At 42.5% G+C, this 21247-nt stretch overlaps 1 protein-coding gene across 5 annotated transcripts in view; it reads left to right on the forward strand.

Moving 5' to 3' along the window:
* The window catches only part of ETS1 (ETS proto-oncogene 1, transcription factor), a 122670-nt gene extending 102194 nt beyond the window's left edge, over positions 1-20476 (forward strand). For all 5 annotated transcript variants that reach the window (XM_074321872.2, XM_019714816.3, XM_074321873.2 and 2 more), the window contains 2 exons: positions 15651-15769; positions 16702-20476. In XM_074321872.2, coding sequence (XP_074177973.1) covers positions 15651-15769; positions 16702-16917 — 335 coding nt within the window. In that variant the 3' untranslated portion in view covers positions 16918-20476. The remainder of the gene's footprint in view (positions 1-15650; positions 15770-16701) is intronic.
* The last annotated feature ends 771 nt before the right edge of the window (positions 20477-21247 follow it).

Genomic DNA, 21247 nt, shown 5'->3' on the forward strand with positions numbered 1-21247 from the left:
GTCTCTTAAGATGTACAAGAGTGCTGGCTCCTGTAGTTATAAGTATACTTGTAGGTATTTTAAGAACTAGCTTCCAGTTTAAGAACCAGTTGGATACACTGGTTGATGGAGGGGAGAAACGCAGTTTAATTAGGAAGAGGAAGGAAAGGCTGAGGTGGCTGTAAGATGACTCTGTGGGCTCTGGAGGTGGCAGGTATCTAACTGGGCATGCTTGCTTCTGGTCTCGGGGTGCTGGGAAAACCATGCTCTCATTTGCCCAAGTGTAAAGGCCAAGTCTTGTGCAGCTTACACCCTAACTTCCAGTACCAAATCCTCAACTTAGTTTCTCCTTATTAAAGGTATTTCTTTGTTCTCTCCGGCATAATCACCACTACAACCACCATTCACATCCACAACCATAGTTCTTTTCCCGTGACAATTTTCATCATTCTCTTTTATCTACGTATGTGATTTTGTAAATTTTGCTAGTTAGGGTAGTTGTGGATAATGAGATTAAATAAACTGACTTTAAATCCTAAAGTTTGGGTTATGGCTAAAGAAAGCCTTATGATTTAGGTCAACTTTCATGGGGTGAGATTCTGGTAATAAATCCATGGCGACACTGCAATAGATGTAGAAGTTTCTAGAAATGGTAAAAGCCTGATTTCCACCTCAAATAGAAACTCCTCTGAAAGTGTTGCATATGTTAGTTATTGGATTTTCTACATAGGAGAAGCCTGCACAGCTAATAGTTTACAAGAGTGACTTGAGGGTTTTATCTAAGATGATTTTAGTACCTTGATGAGAATCATCTGAGAGTTGGGGGATCTTTCCAAGTGTCCCCGTTTCAATGAGAGGAAGGAAAGGGATGAATTGGAAATTCTAAGGACGAGGAATGAATGTGAAGTACAAATTAAAGACATGAATGGCCATCAAGATAGCCAAAATGAAAAGCCATCTGTGGGGCTTCTCTGGCAATGCAAACCCAGAGACAACCAGATAAAAGCATCAGAAGTTCTTTTAGCACAAATACATATGTGTCCTGGAGGTGTAAGTTATGTTTGCTCCCTTACTTGGATACACTATTTTTAATAGTCCTTCCTTCCTTCCTTCCTTCCTTCCTTCCTTCCTTCCTTCCTTCCTTCCTTCCTTCCTTCCTTCCTTCCTCCCTCCCTCCCTCCCTCCCTCCCTCCCTCCCTCCCTCCCTCCCTCCCTCCCTCCCTCCCTTTCTCTCTCTCAGAATAAAACATTCAATGAGTAGAAGAAAAGAAGAGTGACTATTAATTACAGGTCTCAAAGACTAAAGTATTCATTTGAATTAAAAAACAATTTTAAGGATCTTACCATTCAGTTTCTTCCTTATAATTGTAGATTTAACTTTCATACAATCGCAAATGGTGGTGAGAACAATAGCCCAGAAAACAGAAGTCCTCACTGCACCCTCCCAACTCTAACACACTGTGTGATTTTAGGCAAATTCACCTTGTACCCTTTTCTACTTTTAGTGAAGTAGAAGTGTGCATGCTTTGCTTGGTGGTAGGAGATCTGTGAAAATGTAAAAGAACTAAATCAATTAATTAAACAAATGAGTGCTAGACATGGTGCTAGACATAGTGGGGAGAAGCTCGATTGTAACCAATCGATTATTTCAACAAATGTTTCCAAGTACATGCTGAGAGCAGATAAGTGCTAGTAGCTTTTTAGGGTTCACTGTCTTGTCAAGTTCAATATATTGTAATTGTTTCTAGACTTCACTTGGATTTTCTTATGGCTGTGGTCTGAAGGAAGGTCAGGATTTGTTAGGCATGTGGGGGGTGGGGGTGGGGGTGGTAGCCCAAAATTTGATGGCTTTTTTTTTCTGCCTAATGCCTGGTGAACATTTGCTCACCCTGCATACTGATTCTAGGTGGTGGTTTTTTGCTCTTTCTTGCACACTCATTGTGGCCCCTTCTCATTCCAGATACATCCTAGGGAATGGGGACATACCCATTCAGCCCCCTCCACTGCCTGAAGAGCAGGCGGTTACTGGAGTCCCTACAAATAGGTTGCTGTCTTTATGCAGACATGTTAAGATAAGCCAAGATTGGAAAAGTACTTTGGAAAGTGGAAATTATTGTATAAGTGCTGGCAAAATTTTTTTATTGCTCATAAAAGTCACACCTTTTTTCTGTCTCAAGTTCTGCCCTCCTTTTTGTTTGTTTCTTAAAATTCGATTGCTCCAGAGTGTGTGTGGCCATACGGCAGGAGCACGTGGACCCGTATGTCACTATTACTTGGCCTGAACGAAAGGGTATATACCTAGATTCTCTGAGCTAGGAGCAGAACCCATTTTCCTGCCATAACACTAGATATCTAGGTCTTTATTCATATTACCTTCAAAGGAGTACATTTTACTTCTTCATGTGATGTGTTAGTTACTGCACTGTAAGTGTGGAAATCAGTTAGAAACTGAATTTTCACATTCTCTTGCACAGTTAACATTCTTCCTCCAAAGATAAGAAAATTGCATCAACCTTTGACTGGGCTCCCATGGTAACTTGTTAAATTAGGTCAAGATGTGGGGGCAGATAACATGGCTTGAAAGCCGGCCTGTGAGCTGAGTTAAGAATACATCAAATGTAATGTTGGCTTCCGCCAAAATGTACCTTCTTACCTTACTGTGAACTGCTTACGGTTATCAAACTGATACAATCAGAAAGCTCCATTTTCTCTTGTTCAAAGATACATTATGAACCCCACCTAATTAACAAAACAATCTGCGATGAGTAGCCCTGTTTTCTGTATGTTTGATAGACCTAAGCAAAATGTTTCCAAATCCTTGAAAAACATAGGCATCTCTGATTTTATTTTCAATTTCAGTAGGTATAGAATAATATACTAGATTGTCAGTTAGTAGTCTCTTTTTCTCTCTGTCCCTCCAGCCCCATTTTATAGATGATGAAATTGAGTCACAAAAAGTGACTTATTCAAGACCACCTAATTGCAGTCTGCACAGAAGGTAACTCCTGAATTGAATGTTAAGTGCAAGATGTCTCACTTGCATACAAAATCTTTCCCTATATTAAGGGATGACACTACTAATTGGTTATCTCATTTGCGTCCCTAGAGCCTTTTCTTGTGCTGGCCACTCATTAACATTGTATGTATATGAATGAGTGAGGGGAATGGGGGTGAGGACAGGGCTAGCCTTTCAGTCCAGAGTTATTGGTCTGTAAATCACCTCTATATCCAACTTCATCCCGGATTGCCGGACATTGCCACCCATTGCCACCGATAAGGAATCCATTCCTATCACTTCTGTGATTGTTATTGAGCCATCCTGGTGGGAATGCTCTTGTCAATATCCAGGTGTATCCTGACCCTTCGAGCTGCAACTGTGAATGAAGGGGTTTGGGGCTCTTTTTTATCCTGGAGCCTGAAAAAACCCAAAGCCATTCATTAACTATAATGTAATTGTTTTGTAGTGCTGTGCTGACTTGTGACTGCGGTAGTCTCTCAGTTTCCTAACGGCTAAATTGGGGACAATCCTAAATTCAGCTTCCAAATATTTTGGGGTGAGACATCACAGAAAAATGGTATCAGTCTTGTAGAAAAAGAAGCCCCACACATTCTCTTACACGTCCTCTCAAATTGCTTCGGGCCTGAAATAAATCATCTTTTTCCCATTTCATAGATCGCACTAGAACCAGTCTAAAGTCAAACAATAAGAAAGTCCCTCCAAGGGCAGAACCTGGGAGTTCTGGCTTGCAGTTGAGTTTTAGGAGTCAGTAACCCAAAGCTACTGCTGAAACATGTTCTCGAAAATAAACAACTTTACTGTAAAAGCAAGTGCTTCAAAGCCTTTCAATTCAGAATAAAACCTGAGATTTGGCAGCATTACCTGAAATCATAGTTTTGTGCGGGAAAACTGGATTGCAAAATAATCTCAATGTACTGGGGCACAAACGACAACTGAGGAAGCTTTGGCCATGAGCCTGCGTTGCTGATAAGGAAGAGGAGAGGGGTCACCAAAGCAAATTAGTACTGCAGCATGACTTTGTACAGATTTTAAAAACATTTAAACCCAAGTGGCTATGTTATTAGGAACAGTGTAGAACTTTTTAATTTGGGGGTTTATTTCTTGAGCCAAGTTCTGGAATATAGTCTCCATATAAATGCTGTCGGTATGAGGCAGTTTGAATTGACCTAAGTTGAGAAGAACAAACTTGCTGATGTGAACATAGGACTCTGGTGCCCGGTGTGTGCAGTAGCTGCCTTTTATAGGGGCCCGGAGGTGGGCCAGGCAAAGCTGGAGCTGGTTGGAGGGCTTGCAGGAGGCCGTCACAGTCTCAGTGTAGCACATCCTTGGTCAGCGCCTGCGTGGACAAGAGGAAGAGAGCTTCAAAATGAGAAAGGCAACAGCAGAAAACGTCTTCCTCTTTCTGGCTCCGAGGCCCCTGTGTGCTTATTATTCGTAGCAGGTTGCAGGAAGCTAGAAAGAGCCCCTCAGCCCAAGTGGAGCCTTGCTGCCAGCCAGCATCTCAGGACCTGGAGGGATTCTGATCCTCCGTGCTGTGTAGGCGCTATGGTGGGGCGTGGAATGGATTTGGGAATCTCACTGGAGTAATGGGTTGACATGCTGCTCAGTGGTGAGACTGACTGGAAACCACTTTGGAGCACGGGGGAAGTAAACTGGGAACACCTGAGCTGGATGGGAGGAGAAGCCCCTTTCTGTTGGCTGCAGAGCAGTTTCACTACTGCCTCCTACCTGATTCACCTTGTGACAGTTTTTCATAATCATGTGCCACCTGTAGAAAAAGATCATGTGGCAGGAGTATTCGGCCTCACTATTATTTTTTTTCCCCTAAATGTCTTTTAAAAATGTGGAAAGTGGAGGTTCCCTGTTTCCATCTGTGGCCTTTGAAGGCCACCACTGAGTGTCTTGTTTCAGCTACAGGAATACCTTGCAAGCTGGCTTTGGGGCGGGAGAGACCCTTTTATATTCCACAGAGTATATCTCAAATGCTGGTGCTATGTACAACTCTCTGAGGCTCGGTGGGAGCCTGGACTTTGGGTGTCAGGAATCTCACAAGTTTCCCCATCTTTTCTGAGTACAGCCCCCCTGCCTGTTTTAAAGGAGTCTCTGAGGCTCACACTTTTTTTTTTTTTTTTTTTTAAAACAAGACCTAACTACAAATGATGGAATTGGAGTGATTGTTCTAGAATTCCACTCTGTCTCCAGTTTGAAGCTCCACCTTTTTGTCTTTGAAGTAAAATATTTCCACTGAGCAAAATTCAGCCAGGACGCTGCTGAGGCATTCACACGGGTCCTTGCTTTGCTCCCTTTAACATCAGGCCTTGGAGACTCCCCATGGCTCCCCTTGGGAAAGGTCGTGCCAGATGTCCCGGATGTTCCTGCTGCTTTTGCCCCTGGGCACCTCTCTGTTTCCCCTGGATGGTCTTGGCTGCTCTGGAGAACGAGCAGTGGTTCCTCAGTATAGAGAGTCGATTCAAGATAAGCTATACACCTGCCGTTCTTCCTAAAGTGGCTTTCATGTGACGCCTGCAGGTTGGAGGCTTATCCGCTCTGGTTTGTCACTTGGGTATGCCTTCAGATTTCAGTCCAGGTCAAAACATGAGAGGGCGGTCACCCGTGCTGTTTAGCCCCAGGTCACATTTCAGGGCCTATATCGTATAGGAGATAAGAGCCTGGACTCGAGAGCCAGTCAGCCTGAACGTGTCCTGGCTTTGCCACTAACCAGCTGTGTGATTTTGGACCAGCTAACATCTTTGTGCTTCAGTTTTCTCATCTGCAAAATAGCAATAATAATAGTTCCTATCTCATAGGATTGTTGTAAGAATGAAATTAATGGACAGCACCCACAATAGTGCTGGTACATAGGAAGTGTTCTTTAGGTGCTAGTTGTTACCACTGTGACATATTATTCTCCAAACTTTTTGTCTTTCCAATATAATTCTACATTCCGGAAAGTCAGGGCACAATATATTTTACTTACAGAATTCCAGTAATTGCTGGCAGTAGTGTCTTGGGGCACAGCAGATATTTAATATCAGATAGGTCACTTCAGCCCTTCAGCTCAACCCACGTGTGTGTTAAATTCCTGCTGTGTGCTAGACTCTTTCTCAAACATTATTTTGTTTTAAATTTGTCACCAACAGTCACATGAGGAAGGTTCTGTTACTCTCATTGTACCAATGAGGGAATTGAAGTTCAGAGGAGGAAAGGGGTCTCCCCAAAGTCACACAGCATAAAAAGAAGATGTCTTGCCAAGATTTTCACAATGTGAGACAATTAACAAGAAAATATTCAATATTAGTAGTGTATTTGTTTGGGTCTGCTGAGAAGCAGATGTCAAGACGTGATTAGACTTGCAATAAATTTATTATAGAGGGTGGGGACATTTGCAAAGAACAAAGTGGGAGAGAGCAAGAGAAGGCAGGGGATCCTTCAGACCATGCTGCAGGTCTTACCTGTAGAAGGAGAGAGGGAAGGAGCAGATTTGGGTGGTGGGAAGAGCCTCCAACTGCAGCCCAATTCCAAGAAAGTTTTGGCCAGGCTAATGGGGAATCCTCCACAGTTGGCCAGTCGAGAAGCTCCCGTCTCACAGGAAGGGCCTCGTGTCCCCACCAGGCTCAGTCCCTGGCTGGAGCAGCCTTTAGGAAGCGGGGTCTTGGTGGGGACATGGTGGATCCACTCAGTTATGTTACCTACAGCAAGAAACCTGAGCAGCACGCTGTGATGGCTGCCGTAGATTGTGTGACCCCCACATCAGGCCTGACTAATAAACGTGGGTTTTCGGATAGGCTAGCACAGCTTTTCTGTCTGGCTAGTTGTACAGCAGGACTCAAGACCACGGTCAATCCCAGTGCTCTTGGTGGCCCATGATAGGCTTTAGAGATCAGCTTATTGTTGACGATGACTATCCAACTGCATTGTCTTATGTGTGACTCACCTCTCCCTGAGAGATAATGAGAGTGAAAGTTCTCCTAAGGTGAGTGAATGTGAAAGTTTAAACTCTGAAACGTGGATGGGACTTGCTTTGTTGGAAAGGTGCTCATAGGGCATAGCTGTGTGGAGGTGTTTGACCTTCAGAGCCGAGGTGGGTATGGTTTCTTGTGAAGGCCCCTCATTGGTAGGTTCTCAGTCCTGTCTTCTTTAAAAGTGTAAATTAGGACATTTTCAGCTCCTCACAGTAAGGTGGAACAAAATAGTGTTTCTTCTGCGACGGCCATGCTATTGTTAATATTCTATTTTGCTATTCAACCCAATCTGGCTACGATGCCTGACATTTGAGGGGTGGTCAGAAATTATTTGCTGGATACATGCTTTAAAAATTCAGTTCTCAAATGATCACTAGGGTTTAGTTCACCTCCCCAGGAATTGTGAGATGCTTAAGCAGTCATTCTATCATCTTTGAGATGCAGGGGACACTTTACCCCTCAGATAAAATAAATTCCAGAGATTGCATTAAGAATCTACTGAGGAAAAGGCACTGACTTTGGATTTCTCAAGTCTTATTTTTTAATCCTCGTTAGTGAAAACATCTTTCTTCTTGTTATCTAGATACTTAGGAAGACATTTTCTTTAGGCATTTACATTGGTTAGAAAAAAGCATTTCCTTGGTATCTAACAAAATTCTTACCCTATACCCTCAAATCCAAACCAAACCCATTTCTAGTGAGTTCTTAAAAGAATCTGTTACCTAGAAGACATCAGGAGGAAAAACTCTAAGGAAACCCACTTCCTGACTTGAGCTTCACCGGCTTGCTTTCCAAGTCTGTGTCTGAGTGGTAGGTTGAACATGGTTAGACAGAGTTGTTGAGTTTAGAGGAAAGAGGCAGCAGCATTTGAATATAGGCTGTCCCTTTAAGAGAGGAGCAATCTCCTTTCTCCTACAGCCACCCCCACACATGTGTACTTGAACACATGCAGGTGTGAGGAGCCCGGGCAAAAACAAGGGTCTTTTCTCCATACACTACAGTGTATAACTGTCATATTCTCAGGCCCAAGGCTGACTCCCAATGAGCCTCGCTTACGTCTGTCCCAGGTGGGCAGCCCAGCCGGCCTATGGCGAGCCAACTGGGCTTCCTGCCCAGCCTGTCTTAGACACTGATGGCTAGACAAGACTTTCTGTTTCACCTTCAGTTAATGCTGATGGGGTCTACGTCGGGCCAAACTACTGACTTTTGTGGGCAACGCTGCTGAACTCTCTAGGTCAGTCCTCCATAATAATTAGGTAGAGCGTGCTTGGTGAGGAGCAGAAACGATTAGGGAAAAAAGTGCACCAGGGGAAAGAGGATCTATGTCTGTCTGTGGCGAAGATTTCCCCAAACCATAAATGTTTGTGATACTTTCACTTGCAAAGCAGCTTGCATCTGCTCTATCTTTTTGTGCCTACCTACTTTGAATGAGAGCAAGCACTTCTTCACAGAGTTATCCCTAACTTTAAAAAATCTTCACTGGTATTCTCCTCTACGATACTGAAAGCATTTTACATTTATATACTTTCATCTTTTTTTTTTTATTTTTGCCTCCAACTTTCTCCTACTTCAAAGTTGCCATATAAAAGGCCAATTTAATTCTTGAAAGAATAATTGAATTTTATCTAATGCTTTTGCTATTTTCTTTTCAATTCCATCTTTTTTTCTTATCTTTCTTTGAAAAGTCTGCTTTAAAAAGTATTTTTTCTGTTGTTTCATTGTTGTATTTTATGTTGTTCCCAATTTATTATAAAGTGAGAAGGAGCAGGGATTACTATTTACATTTTAGGGATGGGAAAACTAAAGCCCAGAGAGGTTAAATGAGTTGCCTAAGATGGCACAGTGAATCAGGGAGGAATTGGGATCAAAGCCCTGGACCCTTGACTCCCCGTGTTGGCCTTTCCCACAGGCATGTATCTATTTTAATTTTTTAGGATACTGTCTGCCGTCATCAGTCCTCCATTGCTTGACATGCTTTATTATTATTTTTAATGCTTTCTCCTTTCTTTTGGTCTCACCTATCAGCAACATGGAGTTGACATCAAAGGCTGGTTTTAATTGATTGGAGAGATGTTTTCTAACTTGTTTCCATTGTTAGATACTGGCTATTTCAACATTTAAATAAATGCAAGGTCATGAAGGTATCGTCTATCATTATGTTCAAGTGTTTTTCAGGCACCTGTTAGAATGTTTTTTGTGATTCTGAGTTGAATTATTAGAACTTATATCCCCAATTGCTTCCCTTGAGTTACTAGCCATTGAAGATAAAGGAGCATAGGTATAAAACATATTGACTTAACAGGGATTTTATTAAACCAAGGCCTTGGTGGCTTGTTATAGACTGTACCATACATGGATCATGTTGGAGGTAAGATGAGATTGGGTCGGGGTGGGGGCAAAGGTAGGGCATAATTCAGAAGAGATAGGAAAAGGCGCCTATAGGTGCACAAAACTAAGCCAAAATATCAAGCAGCCCCTACCCTTCCTTTTCTTTTAAAAATCTTCCTAGTGCTTTGGTTGTCAAACAATCCATCAGTATGGTCTCTTGAATTTTTCATTCTTAGGCAGAACACTTGTGCAACTTCAGGTTGAGTTTGGTCCACAGGCAAGAAACTGTCAGGATGTTTTCCGTTTGTCATTAAACTTCATTTCATAAAGACTTAATGGAAATAGAGAGATTTTGGAATTTTTTGTGAATGATAATTTAGAAGGGGGTAGACAGAAAGGGGGTGATGCTTAGATTCTGGGGTCACCCACTCCACCCCAGAGGTGGGGGCTCCTACTGTAGTATGAAAGAAAGATACACTTATGAACAGATGGGTCATTTCTGGATTTGAGTGTTCTGTTTTTGCCATCATCGTTTGGCTGTGGGTAGAGACACCTGGGTGGAAGGGAGGGGCCAGTCAGGCTTGTTCGTCTGTTTTAGGAACACCTGGCAGATGTGTGCTATTAGGGCAAAGTCAGCCCTGTTGCAAGGGTGACCAACCATGAGAGTTTCATAGGTTAAAATAAATGTGGTGTCCTGCCCACACTGAGGTATTTGATTTGACTTTTAGAGTCAAGCCAAAGAGATTAGCTTCTCAAAGTAGCACATTAATCCCCAAAGGACAAGAGGTGTGGTCGTTTTTATTTTGGGGAACACGTTGATGAAACATAGCCTGGGAGTCACCCATACTGTTTGGTCCCAAATATAGTTAGAGATAGAAGCAGTTTGGGTCGGTTTTTACATCCTTACGCCTTTCTTCAGAGGAGGATTGTTTTTGTAATACAATTCAGTAAATGTTTATGAGCACCTGTCAGGGAGCAGCTACCATACCTGGCCCTGAGAAAAGAGGGATCAGAAAGATACAGTCCATGCTCGCAGGGAGCTGACAACTACAGTCCTTCAACTGCAAATAGCTTTTTGATGGTTGGTGTTTGTTGGTGAGCACTATTCTAAGCCTTGGATTCTAGCAGTGAAAGAACATAGTTCCTGCCCTTGGAGCATAGCTTCTAGTGACGGGGGGTGGACATTGAGCAAACCGTCAGGTTGGTCTTGTAAGTAAACCACAGTGAGAGTCGCTGCCCTGAGCTGACCTCCATCTGTAGGGAAGTCAGCCCTTCTGTGTGAGCCTCGCACTAGGGCACAGAGGACTGAGGAAAACTTGCAGTTGAAATGAAAAGGAAAAACTGAAGCCCCACCCTGAATTCATTGACATAGGCAGGCAACCCCTGTGCCTTGAAAAGGAGAGGAAAGGTACTGACAAATTGCCAAATGGAAAGGATTATTATCAAGAGAGCACCTCACTACAAAATTTTGTCCTAGCCCATTGCTATATACATATTTAAGTTGCTCACTTGTTATACTCAGAATAAGGAAGCAAAAAAGCAGGGGAGTTTTAATAACTAACCCTCATTGAGATAGATTGGCAGACCTCCCAGTTACTAGACAAGGAGAAGGGACTTGAAACAAAACCAAAATGAGTAGGAATTTACTTGAAGCTTTTCCTTAAAAAAGAGAGAGAGATTGTAGCCTTGGATTTGAAGTGCCTTGAGTGTCCCATCTGGAGGGAAACATACTCATGACATTTGTTCTGCTGGCCCTCCATGTACCCACCTGATATTTCTTCTTCTGAAGTTGTATCTAGTTCTTCAAATCAGGATTGTCTGTGTTGTACTAAGAATTTTCCTCTTACCCAGAAGCTGAGAAGAACAAAGCAGTCAGAGGAAATCCCCCTTGCTACACTGCCAGTGACGGAGGTGGAGGGAGCAGACGGCAGGGTGTGGAGGCCCAGAGAGTTGGGTGGGTGTGAATGTGTGTGGTACCCTCCCCCACCACTTCTTGGGAGAGAGACTTCATTCTAACAGGGACCCCTCTGTTGCTGTGGCTCAGAGCTTCGACTTGAGAAGCATAGTTTCCCAGTGATGCCACCAGATTCCTGATGTGTGACACCCCAGGGCAGCATGGTGAAGGCCGCCGTTGACTGCCTTGGGGCCCCCAGACAGGGACACCATTGTGAGTCACATTTAGTATGTGAGCTCCCCTTTCCCATGACTGGCACTATTCTTAGTACCATTCTCTGCTCCCTGGGACAAAGGTCACTGGGACCACAGTCCAATTGGGTGGGTGGATGGGGTTGGACCGAGGCGTGAGAGGAGGTGCAGGGAGAATGGAGGAAAAGGCTTTACAACTTTAGGATGTATTTACAATTTTAGGATGTGAGCAAGGGCAAGAGATGAAGTCCTATAGCCCTGGGGATTGGGGCAGACCTACACTAAGCAATACAGAAGCAAATCCTCTGGGAGAGCCTGTAGCTGGGAATGCTAGCCTCGTCCAGTGTTCTGTAAGTCTAGGGCATAAGATGTTCCCATGGCCTTGTTGCTGGGAGTAATTAGTGTGCGTTCCAACCCCAGAGCTACCTGCAAGCTATGGGCTTCCAGATGGCCCCAAATGCCCCTCCCAGACCTGACGTGAGGGTGACACATTGTTGTGGAAACAGGTTCCTGTGTTAGACTCTTCACTAGTCCAGCCAGGCAAGGAGCCCATCCTGAAACCAGAATTCTTGCGGTGAGAAGAATCCTGTGTCCTTCCTATTTGCAGTTTAGGAGTCAGCACAAAGGAACTAGAGAGGACTCTTCTGGAGGAATCATAGATTCCTTTCATTTGGTATGACAACGTGGGCTTTCTCAAGGGTAAACAGCGACTTTCAGAAAACCCAGGATGAGAACAGAGCACCGTGTGCATGTTAGCTCTGGGTGGGCTCACAGGATTTTTCTTCAAGAATTGGGGGAAGGAGACTTGAGCTGACATCACCACTGTTTTGACTTTCCTATTGTGAAGCTAACCAGAGACGTTCCTTCCCATCCAGTTCCTGAGCTTTCTTTAGGTATCTGCTTTTCCTATTTATGCTCCCTCCTCCCTTTAAAAGAAAAGAGTTAGAGAGCATCGTATTTTAGAGCCTGGGCTCCCAGTTGCCAATTTTCACACTGTGATGTTCTTTATGAACAGAGGTAAACTCACAATGAGAAAGAAAAAATAAATAGCCCCTGCAGACAGAATTCACCCTGCTCTTCGACCACATACACAGACCTCAGGGGTCAAATATACAGAGAAAGGCTGGCGCAGGGCAGATGGAGCCTGTGACTTGGACATTTCAATTTGGGAAATGGCGCTGGCAGGAAAAACAACAATCACTCTGTCTGAAATCCCTTCCTCTGTGAGCTGGTTCCAGTGACATGAACTGAAGTCCCCTTCTCTACATTATGGCTGCCCAGTCTCAAGGGCAAGAGACGGTGGTGTGTGTGCTCCTGGGTCCTTCTCTCTGGGACTTGCCGGATAGAAGCCCAATGTTTCCTTCCCTTTCCTCAGCTTGGTATCACTAGCCTCCTATTCCCCAAAGGAATTTTAAAATAAATAGCATGAGAGAGGTTTTACGGTAAATAGTGGGAGGGAGAAATAATGAAATAATGAAGTGACATAGCCTAACAGCTACCAAGAGGAGACTTGACTAATTGGACTGGAAATGTCACTTGTGGAGGTGAACACCGAGGTCATTAGCTGTGAGAGGGTTGGGAGAACCACTGTCCGTCCAGTGTCCTGTGGCTGCTGTGAGAGTTGAGGAAGAGGAGATGGTTTTTAAAAGACAGGTCTCTTTCTCCCTTGGATTAGTGTGACCAGGCAGGCAGTTTAGATGCCAGCCTCTGGGTTGGTCTTGTCGAGGGGCAAAGTAGTATTGAGCTGAAGAATTTGGGGGTCAGCCTGCCTGGGTTCCATTCCACTTCTAATAGGAATGGCCTTGACCGAGGCCAGTGGACACCAGCCACACAGTGGTACACTTACCAGTTTTCCCTGCTGTAAAATGGTAAGAACAAAGAACATCTACTCCATGGAGTTACTGTGAGGAATAAACGAGAAGTGTATATGCATCAACGCAGTGTCTAGTGCATAGTAGGTGTGCAGGAGATCATAGCACTCGTGAACATTTTGCTCTGCCAGAGGTGTTAAAGCAACTCCTTTCTGTCTAATGTCCGCAGTCTGTGAACCTGACTCAAAAGAGAACTACAAACTCCAGAGTTCATTTACATAATTTGGGGGTAGTTGATTTTTCTCTGTGTGTCACTCCTCAGGGGTCCTGTTGGGTATATAGTCATTTTGCCCTTCATCTGGAAATCTATTATGTCACAAGGGACTTGCAGGTGCCTTTCTTTTCTTTTTACTTCTTTCCTTTTGCCACCAGAAATTCCATCACATTTCTTAATAGAGATTTGTTTTCTTATTCCTTCTACCCATCAGGGTGGCTTCTCAATGGAATCCCCATATGATGTCCGGTTTAGTCCTGTGAGCCCAGGCAGGGAGTTGTAGCTTGTGACTTTAACTCAACTTCTAAGAAACCTGCAAATGTGTCTAAACACCCAGTGGTTTTTTTAACAAGGGCGGGGAGAACCGAGGAGGATAAGGCTTAACCAGTGTTGCACTCAGGTCTGTTTTCGCGCATGTTAATTTGTTTTGTAGGCATTCACTGAATCATTTTATTCTAGAATAAGTGTAGGGTATTTCTTGCAAGATGGTTTTAAAGAGCTCAGGGTGCATTCTTAGAAGGATGAGGTGAGGTAGCAATATTTCATTTTCCATTTTTAGCTTGGGTTGTGCAGAGGAAGAGCGCTGGAAACCACCACTAGGAAGCAGTTACTGAAGGAACACTTCCTTGGCTGTCAGATGACAATGCACACCCGTCACTGTTTCCTCATAGGTGTCTGTCGAGGTTGCCCCGTGCTTGGAGGCTGAAGACCTGGACAGTAGACGCAGAACCACCATTTTCTAACTGTGTCTTGGAGCAAAGTCACATGACTCTCCTGAGCACCTTTTTTCACACCAACAGGATTGAAACAGTGAGACCACTGTGCTTCATCTATAGAGAGGAGTGGGCAGTGGATTTTAGGAGTATGCAACATGATATATGTTAACATGCCTGGTAGAAGTATAAGATAGAACAAGAGATTACCCTGATAGATTTTAATGGATATTTCGTTTTTAGATTGAGAGGGAACCAACCTAAAGCTCGTTTCCTGTTGAATCTCAGTTTACTTTGAATCAGACAAATTTGAAACTCAGGTTAAGGATTAGAGCCTTAAAAAGTCAAATGTTCCTGTATGAGTCAAGAGTATCCAAGCCTCCCTTCATCTACATGGACTGGATCTTTCCCAGTCCTACTTTGTCCAGATTGCTTCTGAGATGGTGTTGTAAGGCACAGTGCAGACATGGAACAAGCAGCATGGACTGTTGAACCCATATTTGTCTCTCCGGCTACTCCCATAAGGCAGATAGGAATCACTGGCAGAATTGTCATTTCTGAATAGAAAGGAAAACCTATGTTGCATGAATCTGTTAGCATAAGATAAACTGACCATCAGAGTATGCCAGGCCTTCCAGAACTAAGATCTTGGCAGTGTTGATGGCTAAGACAAGAAAGTAATAGTGTGTGTGTGTGTGTGTTTGTGTGTGTGTGTGTGTGTGTGTGTGTGTATTAGAATATACTGAATCTGTGAAGAATTCGAGACAATCCTTACCTGACCCCTGAAGATTTCCTGGGTGGCCAGTCAGTTGCTCACAAAGTCATGATGCATTCCTTTCTTAGTTTGGGTGCTTGCCTATACGTGTCATGGGAGGACAGGAGAGGAATATTAATGACCCAGCTAATTACATAAGCCTAGGATAGTGATCTTCTCCCTTGCAAACCAGGGGCCAAAGTCTCCCTATGTAGAGGAGTGCTTATGAGGTTTGACTTCTGATTGGAACTAGCAAAGACATTCTTCAGTTAATACCTTTGTTACTTCTTAAGGCAAAGTGAGTTAGTTTTTGAAGGCACAAAAGATTATGCTACATTAGAACATTTCAGAGGATAGAGTCAGTATATTCTTTCTGGAGTTTGCTTAGTAATAAAAATGGACCGACCCTTAAGCCAATCAACATTAGGCAATTTGATATATTGTCTTAAGTGCTTTTCCTTTTTTATTTTGGTAGGAACTTCTTCACCCCTTCAATCTGCTCGACTTCATAGCGTCTCTTCCAACATTTATTCTCTGTGTTGCTTTCCTTGTCCTCTGGCTAGATGGACTGAGAGAGCGGGCAAGAGAGAGTACTGTATCCTGGGATTAGTTGCCCAGAATGCTGAGCATCGGGTGTAATGATTCACAATCCTTTGTGTTTCCAGGCAGTGGACCGATCCAGCTGTGGCAGTTTCTTCTGGAATTACTCACTGATAAATCCTGTCAGTCTTTTATCAGCTGGACAGGAGATGGCTGGGAATTCAAGCTTTCTGACCCCGATGAGGTAAGATAGGAGTGATTGAGAGTACTTGGTTAGAGAGAACTCTAGAAAGGGGTTGTGTGAGTGTGCTAATATTTTCTAGGATTCAAATCTCAGCTCTGCCACTTGCTTCTTGTGTGACCTCTAGCAAGTTACATAGCCTATCTGAGCTTTAGTTCCATCATTTGAAAATGAGAGAAAATGTCTATGATGCTCATTTGTTTGCCAGGATCAAAAGATGTCAGGCACATAGGAGCTCTTCATAAATATGAGTTGCTTTCTCTTACTTAGCACTTCCCTTGGCTCTGTGAATCTGAAAGGGGTCAGACAATTCAAGAGACCTTGGAAGATTGGTACAAGTTATTCATTAATTCATTCTCTTATCCAACAAATCCTTATTGAGTGGTTGCTCTGTGCCCAATTGTGAGGATTTAAAAAAAAAAAAAAAAGATAAGAGAGACACCTTTGCTGTTCTGTTCTGGCAGATGTGAGAAAGTATGGTGTCCCAGAACTAAAATTGCTTCCTGTTGGTGGAAGACAGGTATGATTGCATCTGAGTCCTCCACTTCCTCACATGAGATGTCATGCTTTCGAAGCAGGGACATTCTCTTAATAATATAAGGACAAAAGAGAGTCCAGAATGTTGCTTTTCTTTTTTTCAATATCAGATACTTTAAGTCCACTATGCAGAAGTTCAGGTTCACTGTGTTTTAATCAACTTAGAGAATCAACTTCGCTGCCGTTTTTTTCCAACCCTTGAAAACTGGAATTCAGAAGAGATAGGTCAGAAAAGTATCTTCTTTGTCCATGAGTCTCTGTCTTCCTTAAACATCATGGGTCACCATGGGTAGGTAGGTATAGGCATGTGAACATGTATACTTGGATCATTTTATAGATTTTTACCCCTCCTTCTTTTTCCTTTTCTTTCTTTCTTTCTTTTTTCTTTTAAATTTCAGGTGGCCAGGAGATGGGGAAAAAGGAAAAACAAACCTAAGATGAATTATGAGAAACTGAGCCGCGGCCTTCGCTACTATTATGACAAAAACATCATCCACAAGACAGCGGGTAAACGCTACGTGTACCGCTTCGTGTGTGACCTGCAGAGCCTTCTGGGATACACGCCCGAGGAACTCCATGCCATGCTGGATGTCAAGCCCGATGCTGATGAGTGATGGACACCAAAGGGGCTGGGGAAACTCCCCTGAGACATTTCAAAGAACAACCACGTCGGTTGGACTCTTAATTTTTAATTGTTATTCTATTTTTAATTTTTCAGAACTCATTTTTTACATTCAGGGGTGGGAGCTAAGTGAGCTGCAGCTATAATCAATTGTATATGGTTGGAAACAGAGAGCCAGGAATGGTGGGGTGGGTGGGACAAGAAATTCTTGAGCAAATGTTCAGGACAGAGAGAAGGGTCTTAGAAGCTTGAAGAATCTGGTTCAAGTGTCCAATCGTTTTTTAAAATCATCCATGGAAAAATTGTGTCTCGAGTTATGGACCTATTAGCGAAAGAAACTGAGACATTAGGAGTCATGTGACTGATGAAAGGCAATTCATTTGCTTGTTTTAGGTCTGGTCAGCCAAAAAAGAGGGAAATGGGGTAGAACATTTTGTTTGGGGGGGAAGGGGTGCACTAAAACCCAAGGACTCTTGACCTTTTACTCTACTTTTAAAACAAAGATGGACTTCAGTGGGGAGGGGCCAAAACTGTTTCTGTGTTAAAATTTATTTTATTAAATTTTGTGCCAGTATTTTTTTTTTTTCTTAAAAATCGTCTTAAGCTCTAAGGTGGTCTCAGTATTGCAGTATCATGCAAGTTTGTTTTTATTTGCCGGCTAAGGATTCTGTCATAGTGAAAGAAAACTGTTTATATAGACCCCACTGGAAATGCAAAGTGCTGTCACTGAGATTGGGGACCCCAAATTCCTGTGGCTTATATATGAAGGAAAAAATAATGCTGATTTGGGTACAAGGGAACTGTGTGTGTAAATTTCATCTATAATTTTAAAAATTTATCATCACACCCCTCTACTTATTTGTGGATTCTTGGGGTTTAGACTTAATGTTGAGCTAAGAAGTATTAAGTCATTGAACTGAATGTATTTTTCAGCCCTGGTTTTGTACCACAGCAAATGTAGGAGCACTGTTGAAGTCATGGAAAGGAGATCAAAGCAGGAAAGTTGACTTGGTTCTTTATTGGTTCTATACCTGTAACATATGACTTGGAATAAAAGCTGTGTGCATGGGCATTACCCCTCAGGTCTTAAGAAATAAGTCCTGAATGCATGTGATTCCAAACTAACACTCTACACTTTCTCCTTTGTGTCTTATTTTCCCAGCATCCCACATTTTTTGCTTCCCCCCTCCCTGTTATTCAGTAGAGAGAAATGTACAGGTTTCTGCTTGGTGAGTGCAAGAGTAACTGCAGACATGACATGAGTTAAAAAGTGTCTGATAAAGCCATTTAGACTCACTGGGTTTTAGGAACAATGGAAATTAAGGGAGCATACAAATAAAATGGGGCTTGGCCGACTTTGGGAGGAGAAATGCAAGGCTTTCCTTTGAAGAACTGCTAGCTGAGTCAGATGTCAGGTGAGACTGTGTATGCAAAGTGAATAGAGTAGCCGCTGTTAGGGCCTTGTGCATGGGTCTGTTATCGTGGCACAGGTGAATGAAGGCTCGTAACTGCAGAAGAGAGGAATGACTTGATGGCAAAGGAAACACATAAGACGAGGAGCTTGAATGAAGAAACTAGGGTGGTCCATCCATGAGATCTGAATATAGTTTTGGTTCCCCTATAATTTAACTGCAAATTTAATCAATGAGGAAGTTGTGGAGGGTAATCTAACGATGGGGTTTGGAGTAGGGGAATCAACATATAACTAGTGAGGAAAAGTTCCAATCAGGATTCCCCTACTATATGGATTCCCCCATTAACAAAAGACAACAACAGTGGGATGGCTTTATAGACTTCAGTGAGAGAGGTGAAGAAACATTTAAGATGGGCTTCTCAGGGCTAGCCTTTCTTAGGATCTAGCTGAGAAACTGAAAGTACTAACAACCTTCTAGTGTGTCTTCAAGAAAATGGATTGTCAATTCCCAGGTCCTCTTGTAGACCGTAATTATCAGGAACTTAGCTCTGTGATTCATGAGTTTCCTCATACTAATAAATCAGAGAGTCCACTTGGAAAGCAAGGCAGAATTAGCCCAGTTGTGTATTTTGACCTTCTTCCAAATGCAGGTGCCTTAATGAAGCTCTCGAAATATTTTAGGAACTGCTCAGGGAGTGTTAGGCGGAACTGTTGGACTACATTGTTTTTTCTTTGATTATGTGATCTTTGTTGGGCACTGGCAGAGGTGTGTGTGTGTGTGTGTGTGGGTGTGGGTGTGGGTGTGTGTATGCACAGACATGCAAAACTGCAGCTGAGATAATGCTTGGGTTATCGAGGTTAAGTCTTTTTCCACATTTCATTAGTGGGTGAGAGTAGAACCAAGGCTGGGCATCAGTCATGGCTTGCTGTTTGCAACCAGGCATAAAATCACTTTCTCAACTCATCCAGCTTTCCTATTACATTTATGCCAAAAACTCCTCTTGTGTGAGTGTGTCTAACTCCTGCAATAATTTCGTAGCAGATAAGATATAAGAAAGTGTGTCGTCATGCTCCTCAACCCGCTTGCTCGCTCAGATGCTTTTCTCTCTAGGTCCACCGTTTTCAGTATTTATAGATAGTTTATTAGATAAGACAGCTTTGTTGATCTGGCCAGATGCTTTTTATCCTTCTGTCCAAAGGCCAGAGACCATCCCAGGAAGAATGGTGGGTGGTTTATACACTGGAAATGCAGCAGAATTGTTGCATTTATACTTTTTAAAAACACATGTTAGCTTCAGAGGAAGGATGGGCAAATCTGGTTTAGCTGGGGGAAACCCTTAGTTTCCTGGAGATGCCTTAACCCATATCAGTTTTGGCTGTAGGGTTCAGTTACTTTTGTTCCCTTCTCCATCCAGGGGTTGGGGACTTCCCTACACAGAGCCCTGGTTTTGTGGTGATGGGGATTGGCGGTAGCATTCCATGATCAGATGTGCTTTTCCTCACTTTGGAGATGAACACTCTGGGTTTTAGAGCATTAACCTGCCTAATCTTCATGGTGGAAATTACACCTTCTCTCTTCTAGTCATGCTGTGCATGCTGCTTTCTCTGTTGGGGTCTATATAAATGTGTTGAACTCTTATCTACATTCCAAAGAACTTTCAAGGAACCATAAATATATGTATACATATACATATATAAAATATATATATTAAAATGAAATTATCTCTATCAGGAATACTGCCTCAGTTATTGAACTTTTTTTAAGAATACTTTTTTTAAGCTGAGAAATATAGTAGTAAAAAAGATTATATTGTGTTTGACTATTTTCCAACTTGTATTTTCATATAATTTATATTTTTTAAAAAGCTGAAAATTTAAAAGCAAGATGAAAAAAAAGGAAAAGCAGGTGCTTTTTAAAAATCAGAACTGAGGTAGCTTAGAGATGTAGCGATGTAGGTGTGTCTATGTGTTTTTTTTAAATGCAAAATAAAATTTCTTATGGGGGAGTTTTTGTTTGTTTATTTTAGTAGCTGATGCTGGCACATCATTTTGCTGGAGAGTTTTTTATATACTGTAGCCTGATTTCATATTGTATTTTAAACTGTGTGAGATTAAAAACAAAGAAATTCATTCATAATGATGTGGGTTTGGCTCCATTCTTTCCTGTCTGGTTCGTGTGTGAAAGCGGGACAAATGAACCAACTAGAGACAAGCACAGGAAGGAATGTACCTCCGTCTTGCTGATCTCACTAGCTCTGGACCGTTTCAGATAAAGATTTCCCAATAAATTCAGAACTGCAATAGGAATATGAGGAAGTATGATTTCACATTCCAATTATTGAGTGTATAGTGTCATCCTTTGTGGAATGTCCCTGGCCTTATCACACCTCAGTTTCTTCATGTCTGAAGGACTAAGAGCCACGTGAAAAATAAATTTAGTGACTCAGCAGGTAAACATCTCATTTCAAGTAGGTAAATTTCCTGATATTAACAGAGACAGTTGAACATCTTTCAAATGCTCTGAACAGGAACAGTATTCTTGTTTCTTCTGATACAGTCTTTCTCTATGCCGATTTATACCCATCACATCCATCTCCTTGGCTCCACTTCTTTCACTGGGACTGAAAATTAAGAATGATAATATTTGTGAGAACCCCCAGCAACCCATGTCATAAATAAAATCATATTTATAAGTGCTTTGGTGAGGAGTACTTAGGAACCCATCCCACGTGGTGCTTTTCTCTTGTTGAAACTGTAGAAGGTGGATGTTTTTAATTAACACCAGCATTTGCAACATGAATCCCATCTCACAGCTGGAAAGAGAATTTTTGCTGAATTGTTCACAAAGAGAGCTCTGTTTTTGGAAAAGCTGTTTCTTCAGGCATAGAGCATGAGGTTTGCTGAGTGC

The sequence above is a fragment of the Rhinolophus sinicus genome, chromosome 9 (assembly GCF_057876585.1).
Source record: "Rhinolophus sinicus isolate RSI-liver-muscle chromosome 9, RSI-T2T, whole genome shotgun sequence".
In the NCBI taxonomy this organism is placed as follows: Eukaryota; Metazoa; Chordata; class Mammalia; order Chiroptera; family Rhinolophidae; genus Rhinolophus; species Rhinolophus sinicus.